The sequence below is a fragment of the Strongylocentrotus purpuratus genome, unplaced genomic scaffold, assembly GCF_000002235.5.
Source record: "Strongylocentrotus purpuratus isolate Spur 01 unplaced genomic scaffold, Spur_5.0 spur5_scaffold_19, whole genome shotgun sequence".
Lineage (NCBI taxonomy): Eukaryota > Metazoa > Echinodermata > Echinoidea > Camarodonta > Strongylocentrotidae > Strongylocentrotus > Strongylocentrotus purpuratus.
In genome coordinates this window covers 29900949-29910792 of record NW_022145604.1, presented here as the reverse complement: position 1 = coordinate 29910792, position 9844 = coordinate 29900949, and the positions used below count along the sequence as shown (strand labels likewise).

Genomic DNA, 9844 nt, shown 5'->3' with positions numbered 1-9844 from the left:
GGGTCTCGACCGTATCGATGCTCGCAGCACCCTCTACGGCAGCGTACGAGATGGTACCTATACACCTTTTGGTAAGTCAATATGAAAATGATATGAACCAGCTGGAAAAAGGGTAGCTTATTACAAATTTCAATCATAACTATTATGCGGTTTGTCTTGTACTAAAATGAAACCATGAGTCACAACACCAAGCCAACTCCATATACCTACTCCGAACCGACCAAGTCTTGGTACTTATTTTGTTTAGCCTCTGTTGTCATGAGTGTCGGTCTACTGTCGATCCGTTGGTGAGACTCAAGTACAAACACGACGCTGGGAATTTAGATTAGCCAATAGACGAAATGAAATTTAGACTGATATCACAGCTTTTGCCATTCTTAAGCATTGCTTTTCTATTTAAATAGACAATGTTTTATATCCAGTGTCAGTTTTGAAGGAAGTGATAGATGTGTATGTGATCCAAAGGAACAGATATAGGTTGTTGAGTCAAGCAAGATGACGTGGCGCTATTTATCTCTATCTCTCTCTCTCTCTCTCTCTCTACCTCCCTCTCTCTCTCTCTCTACCCCCTCCCCCTCTCTCTCTCTGTTTCTGTCTCTCACCCTTTATTCTCATTGTTTCCCTGTATAGTGACCGGTGCTGGTGTGGACGTGTACGTGATCGATTCGGGTATACTAGAGACGCATGAGGACTTTGGTGGTCGTGCTGAACAGAGCTTTTGCGCTTCAGACCTCTTTAGCTTCATCGGTGGTGGAAACGTAATGACACTCGTCGATCATTTCATATTACGATATGACTAAGATCTTATCACACGATGTGTTACGATGTTACATCACGGTGTGTTCCGGTGTTACATCACGATGTATAACGATTTTACAACACGATGTTACAGCAAGAATATTGTACGACGTTACAATACGATATATCACGATCTTACAACACGAATATTATACGATGTTACAATACGATATATCAGGATCGCACAATGAGATGTTTAATAAAGTCACGATGTATTATGATCTCACGACATGATGTTTCACGATGTCGCAAGACGATATATCACGATCTAACAACAGGATAAATCACGATGTTACAATATATTGTATCACGATAGGCCTGCCATGATCTGCAATGAAATATGTCAAGATGTTGCAATATGATCTTAAAGCACTTTATTTTTAAATTATTCTAGATTAATCCTTAGAAACTGTGCGATTAGTTTACCTGCTCCGGACTCCAAGGGATTTTATTATCCTATTCCTCTTTCTTTTTAGCTTCCTGTGCTTCCTTCTCTCGTTATGTCTTTGCCATTTGCTGGGTTTGAGTCTTAAGGTTTGGGGAAGGACCCATTTTTTATGCAATATGATATTCATGGTAATTTACTTAGGTTTTCAAAAATGCTACCTCAACTTTCTTGTAGGTGGATTGCAACGGACACGGTACACACTGTGCAGGGACAGTAGGGTCCAAGACCTATGGCGTAGCTTCCGGTGTGACACTCATCGGGGTCAAGGTCATCAACTGCTTCGGTTCAGGATCAACTGCTGGAGTTATTGAGGGTTCGTATCTTAGCGGAGGGGTGCATGGGGGCGTCTCCTATGATATATTTTGATATTTTATTGCTGGAACGGTCAGTTCAAGATTAATGGCGTAGCTACCGGGGTGGGGCTCCATAGAGATCACGGTCATTAACTGCTTCGGTTCAGGATCAACTGCAGGATTTATTGAGGGTTTGTATCTGTTAGAGGAGGGGTGGGGGCGCCTCCTATGATATATTTTGATATTGTATTGCTGGAACGGTAAGTTCAAGATTAATGGCGTAGCTACGGGGTGGGGCTCCATAGAAATCACGGTCATTAACTGCTTCGGTTCAGGATCAACTGCAGGATTTATTGAGGGTTTGTATCTGTTAGAGGATTGTATTGCTGGAACGGTAAGTTCAAGATTAATGGCGTAGCTACCGGGGGGGGGGGGGGGGCTGTCTCATAGGGGTCAAGGTCATTGGATGAATTGGGTCAGGATCAACAACAGGAGTTATTGAGGGTTTGTATCTTTAAACAAAAAGGGCGGCAGAGGGAGGGGGCGACATCTTATAACTTTTCTGGATCGGTAGAGTATCCGAGACCTGCATGACAAGGCTACTAGTGTTAAGATCAAAGTTGTTAAAGGTATAGACCAGTTTTGGAAACGCCCCCTCTCAAAAATGAAATGGAAGCTCTTATTACCAATCATGTGCAAGAATATACCGCCTACTAAGAGATATATTTGGTAAATTATTATATCTATCCGGACTGGATAGATATCGCGCAGTCCCATATACATCTTTCTGTGTACAGAGTACAGTACTTTAACAAATTTCTGATCATTTTGATGATTCCAGGGGGGTGTTTCATCAACTAAAATCGATTTCGATTTTAAAAATCGATTTTAAGGCCAAAATTAATTTATTTATTTAGTGAAACTGCTGCTAAAATCGAAATCAATTTTAAGCCCTTAAAATCGATAAAATCGATTTTAGATCGATTTTAGGGCTTTAGTGAAACACCCCCAGAACCTTGCAGTACACACCAATACGTATATGCTAGTTTATCAACCTTTTCTGATCAATTCCACAACGTTTCTTTCACAATGCAATCGCATGACTAGAACTGGTCTATACCTTTTATGTCAACGGATGCTTTGGGTCAGGTTCAACAGCAGGAGCGACGGGGGGGGGGGGGGGGGGTGACATCCTATGATATATTTCTACATTTAAGTCCTGGAAAGGTAGAGGATCGATCCGAAACCTAAGACGTAGTTGTCGATGACAAGGTCATTGGATGATTTGGGTCAGGATCAATAACATGGCCTATGGAGGGTTTAAATACATTTCTTAAGGCGTTGGAGGGTGCGAAATCATATGATATTTGTCAAGATTCCAGTGGATCCTGAAGGGAAGAGCAGGCTTCTGGACCCGTCTCTCTTGCCCTTCTGATCAAAACAATACTTGCGCTGTCCCTTTTTCTTAAAGAGCAATCTTATTCATGTCAGAGTTTCTGAAACTTTGAATTTCATTCTAGGTGTAAACTGGGTGATCGAGCAAGCAACCCGTCTGAAGGCTCGCCGGCGACCATCAGTTGCCTCTATATCTATCACTGCTCCTTATTCCCGAGCTTTGAACGAAGCCGTGGACGCCATGGTCGATGCCGGAGTCGAAACGGCCGTCGCTGCCGGCAATGATAACACCAACGCTTGCGACTACTCTCCAGGCAGCTCTGCTAAGGTGAAAAGGGAGAGGGAGAGGGAGAGAGAGAGAGAGAGAGAGATGACAAACGGGGGAATATGGAAACAGGCGAAGGTAGAGGGGAGGGTCTTGTGAGATAGAGAAAGAGAGAGACAGAGACAGACAGACAGAGAGAGAGAGAGACATACATACAGACAGAGACAGAGACAGAGAGACAGCGAGAGAGAGAGAAAGAGAGAGAGGGGGAAGAGGGAGAGAGAAAGAGAGAGAGGGGGAAGAGGGAGAGAGAAAGAGAGAGAGAGAGAGAGGGAGGGAGAGAGAGAGAGGGGGAAGAGGGAGAGAGAAAGAGAGAGAGAGAGAGAGGGAGGGAGAGAGAGAGAGAGAGAGAGAGAGAGAGAGAGAGAGAGGGGGGGGGAGGGGAATAGTTCGCAAGTAACACAATTTGTTGTGTAAATGAAGATTAACTTCTTAAGGCATTTTTAAAAATCTGCATTTCTGCATAACATTATTATGATTATGCTTCTTTACCCGACCCCTTTCGGGAATCTTTTTTTAAAAGCCATCTCATTCTCACCTGCCTCATTCTCTCGAATGTTCGTGATCAATACAAATTCTTCTGTATCTCATGAACAGGTTCTAACAGTCGGTTCGACCTATGACACAGATGGCCGCCTCATTTCTTCCAACTACGGTCCATGTATCGACATCTTCTCCCCCGGCGCCTACACAGTATCTACATGGATAGGTGCTAGCAACAGAGCAACCGAGACCCTAACCGGTACTTCCATGGCTTGCGCTCATGTAGCTGGTATGTTTTTCGCTGATATTTTCTTTAACATCCTTTGTTATCGTTAACTATTTAAATAATTTGATTCTATTTTCCCTAAAATGTTTTCCCTTAGCATCAACGTTGAGCATCGGAGCACCGGGGAAGTATCCTTACTGGTACTTCCATGGCTTGCGCTCATGTAGATGGACTGTTTTTCGCTAATATTTTCTCCAACATCCTTTGTTGTTGTTGTTGTTATTTGAAATCATTTGATTCCATTTTCATTAAAATGTTTCCCGCTAATACCAACGCTATGATAGCAAGAGAGCTATACCTCTCCGTTGGTTGCGCTCATGATGCTTGCTGGTATGTACATTTATCGAATTCGGAGGGGGGGGGGCACGAATCGGGGTATGTGCCCTATCCTTCATTAAAAGTCAGTATGGTATACTGCAAGTGCATCGTCATGAAGTGCATTACAAAAAAAATACGTACTCTAATTGTTCCTCACCTGGCAGTATTCGTAGACCCCTTTCAACATAAGAGGCCCTGGAAATTCTCGATTTTGTAATCTTGCACGCGATCTGTATCCACTGGGTGCAAGCCAAATATTACCAACAATTGAAACTTCTCCCAGTAAGATAACATTCAAAGCATTTTGGTGCTTGTCCATCAATGTTCACTTCTACTTCTAATAGAATATCTGTATTAGTGATGCTTTGTTTTACTGATTTAATATGATTATGATGTTGATTTGTTTTGTAGGTGCCCTAGCTCTGTACCTTACTCAGGATGAACTGATGCACCAGAGCACGGCCAATGTAGTAACAGATCCCGGTCCTGGATCACCAAACAGGTTCCTCTACATTCAGAAGAAAAGGTAAATGTTTGCAAGGTTCACTGATACGGTTGGAATGCTTCCCAGGGAGTGGAGAATGTGCATACATTGTGTGCGGGTTAGCCTGAATGCGATGACCGGGGTAATAATATATATTCTGTAAAGCGCTTTGAGAGGGCCTTTAGTCTTGAAAAGCGCTATATAAGAACTAGCTATTATTATTATTGCTATCCCGAAAAAAGGGGGTGGCATAACTGGCCCCTACTCCCTTTTTAAAACCCAAATGGTCTGTATTATATCAATTCAATTAAACATCGCGTTTAACAAAGGAAAACTTAAAGCTCTGACAATCTTCCTTTGTTAAACCAGATTTTGAACAAACACTTAAACATAGCGTCGAGTTTAAATTACAGAGGAATACGGGCCAATGTGGCAAATATTAACAGATATAGTACAGAAATAAAAACTACTCCCGTCTAATTGTTTTCTCGTGCTTCCTGTCATGTTTTAGTTAGACTCAAATGCACTTTCAAAGAAACTACTAACATTTGTCGACATTTTCCGGTCAGAAATTTGTGAACTTGTCCCCCCCCCCCCCCCCCCCCCCCCCCCCCCCCCCTCGAAAGAAAAATCCCGAATCCGCCCTATACCAGAATCTCAATGACAAGGTCAAGCAGGCCGAAAGACTTCTTAAGACTTACATTCAACAGGTTGTTCGATAAACAGTAATCCACAAGTTTGTATACGCCAGGATCATTTTCAAAATCTGTTTAAATATCTTTCACTTTAAACATTATATATGAATGAATAATTATGTTGTCAACCTTTTTGTATTGTTTCTTTTTGTTTCTTCTGTACAGATGAAGGTCTATGCAAGTCCCCACTTCGCATCTTAAAAAGTAATCGCTGAAATTGAAAATGATCAAGTATAATCACACAATAGATTTCAGATTGCGTCATCACAATGCAAATGTTTAAAGTTTTACACCGGACCGTTTGAAAGCAAGTTTTCATCCGATTGAAAGATAATAGTAGAAGAGTGCTCACAGCTTCTTAACGGCTTGATATTTAAATTATGCTCTATACGTTTTTTATCGACATATCAAAATAATAAATCAAATGTATAGAATTTAAAAATACATGGAGTAATTTTCTACCTGTAAATGTTTTATGGACGAATGGACAATCATTAAAGGGGTTATCATCCTAATCTACTCTATGGTTTGATTAGCAATGGCGCTTGTAAAATGGCGACTGGCGACTGGCTGGAATGCTCCCCAGGGAGGGGAGAATGTGCATGCCTTGTGTGCGGGTAAGCCTGAATCCGATGACCGGGCTGATAATATGTTCCGCGCCTAGAAACAAAGTATTAGGCGCATTATAAGTGTAAGCTAGTATTATTATTACTCTATATTCGTATCATTGTTGTCTGGAGAGATACTATAATCTTTCTTTCTTTCTTACTTTTTTTTTCGTGAGAAATCCACACATAATTATGCAAGCACTGCTATTCAGTCGATTTCTCAATTTTCTTGAAATTTAGACTTAATTTATCATAATATTATGCTCATGTATACTAAAATGCTTTTATTACTTATCGATATGTAATATTGTATAATTACAAATAAGTGTTATTTTTTATGTTATTTTGCAAATGTCATTTGATATTGATTTTATATGAGCACTTTGTTTCATGTTTTGATTGAGTTATGGAAATAAAGCTATTTGCATTAAATCGAATTGAAATTGGAGGGAATAGTTGTAACTACAGAAATATACATGGAATGAGAAACTGGACAGGGGTTAAGGTGAAGAATAAGGGAGATATTAGTGTACAAAGGAAGTACAGAAGTATGAGAAGTATGTGAGAGAATATGAGAAAGAGAGAGCAAGGGGAAGAGGGGGGCATATAGAAGAAGAAAGACCGATAGGGAAAAGGGTGAGAGGGAAAGAGAAAAAGAGAGAGATAGATGGATATATATATATATATATAGAGAGAGAGAGAGAGAGAGAGAGAGAGGGGGGGGGGAGAGAGAGAGAGAGAGAGAGAGAGAGAGAGAGAGAGAGGGGGGGGGGGGGGGAGAGAGAGAGAGAGAGAGAGAGAGAGGGGGGGGGGGGGGGAGATATATTGAAGGGGGTAGGGAGGGACTGTAAAATTACGACTCGACCATGTCAACATGTTCTTCCTTACATATTGAAGAGCGCCATCTGATTACACTTAGAATTGTAACTCGGCTTTGATTTCGACATTTTAACCAATCTTCTTACATCCTTGTATAGGGACAACTGCCATCTCAAAGTCCATCTCCGGACAACTACCTCTGGACATCTAGTCCCTAGGACAACACTAAGGGAACCCTACCGAACATGGTATAATGGGGGTAAGCCCTAGTTGTCTGGCAGTTAGGGGTTCAGGGTTAAATATCCGGGGTAGTTGTGAATGGTGGTAGTTGTCTTGGAAACATCCAATATGTTGTCCTAAGTCATGTATGTGGTAGTTGTCCGGGTGGTAATTATTCAGTTTTTTAGATAGAAAATTGTGTCTTATATGATAGGCTTAATATGTTACACTAAACCCGAAGTAACCAACATAAAATGCTCATCAAATGACAGGTAAAGTGCCCTTTCTTTTCGTCATAAGAAAATATAGAACCTATTTGTGTTATATATCATAAAATAAAATATGTGTACGCACACATATATTTGTATATACGTGTTGGCATGATAAGATGATGAAGTTAACAAATTAAAGTAGAATGGAAGTTTCATACTTTAAAAGAAAAGTCTCTCGCTGAAATCTGTAAATACGAAAGAAACCCGTACATAAAGACCAACTGTCTATCAAGACCACTTTTAATGTTTCCCTTGAGCGGTCTTTATATGCAGGTTTCACTGATTACAGTAATAGAAGGTCTTCTACATGGACAGAAAACAAAAAGGAAGGCCTCACGATTAGTTTTAGACGATATCATTGGTGAATGTGGAGTAGAAGGATTCAGTGAATTGATGCTCAAAAACGTAGAACCTGGAGAGACATTTGTTATTATAAAACAAAAACTTGTCATTTTGACAAATTACTATTGAAGATATACAATCAATAAACAAATTGACCTAACACAGGACGTTGAAACCAATAATTATCGCAAGATAAGATAATAGACATTAATCAAATTCCAATCAATCATACGGCCATTTCCAGTCATATTATCTAGCTTAAATTTGTTTTTTCGTCACGATGTATTGACAGAGCCACAGATGTTGATAAAGAAAATTTCGGAAACGATCTGATGGAATTTTCCTTTCTATCCATATATTCGTATTATGTAAATAATATTGCCAGTGGCATAGAATAGTTGCAGTATAAGAGGAGAATATGCTGGGAGAGGGAAAAGAGAATCCCTATCATTTGAACCATAATGCATGGCCCTACAGAAGAATTTTTCCTGTTGGGGACCGGGGGAAATGCAATATATTATTGATAATTTATTACATTTTCTTTGTTTTTTGTATTTGTGGGGGCTGCCCCGTACCCTAGCCCTCGCTGCGTACAGTCATGATTCAGTGGCTAAGTAATGGCCTCGTCACTGTGAGGCCCCATGATCAAAACCGTGTCGATGTTCTATATAATAATAATGATAATTAAGCATTTTTATATAGCGCATAAAACATAGGCAAAATTGCATGTCTCTATGCACTTAAAGAAAAGAAAAGAAAAATGCACTGAGTTCATGATTCTGATTATTTATGAAGTGGTGAAGAGATATGTTTGCAGAGATTTGATAAAGGTTTTGTAGGATCCTGTGCTTTTCAGATGTTCAGGCAACTTGTTCCACAAAAAAGCGGCTGCATATGAAAAAGACCTTTCCCCATGATTTTTGTCATTGTTTGTGGAACACAAAGCAGGGACTTGGAATTGGAACGTAGCATTCTAACTGGTTTATATGGAGTTAGCAATTCAGTAAGATAAAAAGGAGCTAGTTGATGTAAACATTGGTAGGTTAATAGAAGTACTTTAAACTGGATTCGAGACTGGATGGGTAACCGATGTAGATCTCTTAAGACCGGAGTTATTAATTCATGTTTCTTTGTGCGTGTAACAAGTCGCGCTGCAGAATTTTGAAGGAGTTGTAGTCTTTGAATTTGAGAAGAAGGGAGACCAGAAAGCAAACTATTACAGAAATCATAAGTGCCCTTTTGTGAGGTATTGATCCTCATTATGTCCCCTAGTTGATTAGCATAGTAGCACACACATGCTTTAGCAGTCACGCAAAACAAACACTCATAAATTATTATTCAATAAAATCTGAGAATGTATAATGTTATCTAAATCTATTAGATATAAATTATTGTCAAAATCATTCCATAAATTGGGGTAAAAAGAATTATTCCACCTTTATGACCAACAGTGTACACAGAAATTGCATATTATTTTGTTATATTATACTCAATGAAAGGTTACCTGATTGCCTCCAGGGCACCCCAATGCCCGAAAGAAACGCACTATTTAGAAAACTTCACTTTTTTATGCAAAAATACTTATTTGTTCAATGCACGCAAGTCAAACTGAGCGGATGATACAACGTTTTCATATAGGGGGGGGGGGGGGGGGGGAGGTAATTGTCCTTGGGGTTGGTTGTCATTTGTTACAGGGCCATGGCCTTTATAAAGGGACAATTGTGAGCAAAACACCCGGTGTCCAAAGATGTATGTACCGAGCAAGAATCGAACCCAGGACCTTTCATACAAGTGTCAGGAGATTTCATCGTTAAACCATGCTGTTCCAGTTTCACTTCTTCCGCTCTCATTCCATCGGTGTACAGATAAGTTGTAATTAATTTATAATTTCATAATCGTCAACGCTTCCTTCAGGTTTAAAGTCCTATTTGCATGGCCCGGTTCGTTTTAAAAGTGTCTCTAGCTTGCGTCACAAGACCGGCGTCGGTTTCCTGAGGAGTGATAAACGTGTTTGCTAAGTACGGAATGAAGACATCTGCCATCGTTCTTTCTAAAAGTA

At 40.1% G+C, this 9844-nt stretch overlaps 1 protein-coding gene across 1 annotated transcript; it reads left to right on the top strand.

Moving 5' to 3' along the window:
* The first annotated feature begins 2803 nt into the window (after positions 1–2803).
* LOC755963 (aqualysin-1-like) lies at positions 2804–6040 on the top strand. Its single transcript, XM_030989907.1, has 5 exons — positions 2804–2828; positions 3060–3262; positions 3857–4031; positions 4758–4872; positions 5691–6040. The coding sequence occupies exons 1-5, from the start codon at positions 2804–2806 to the stop codon at positions 5692–5694; spliced, it is 522 nt and encodes a 173-aa protein (XP_030845767.1). The 3' UTR covers positions 5695–6040.
* The last annotated feature ends 3804 nt before the right edge of the window (positions 6041–9844 follow it).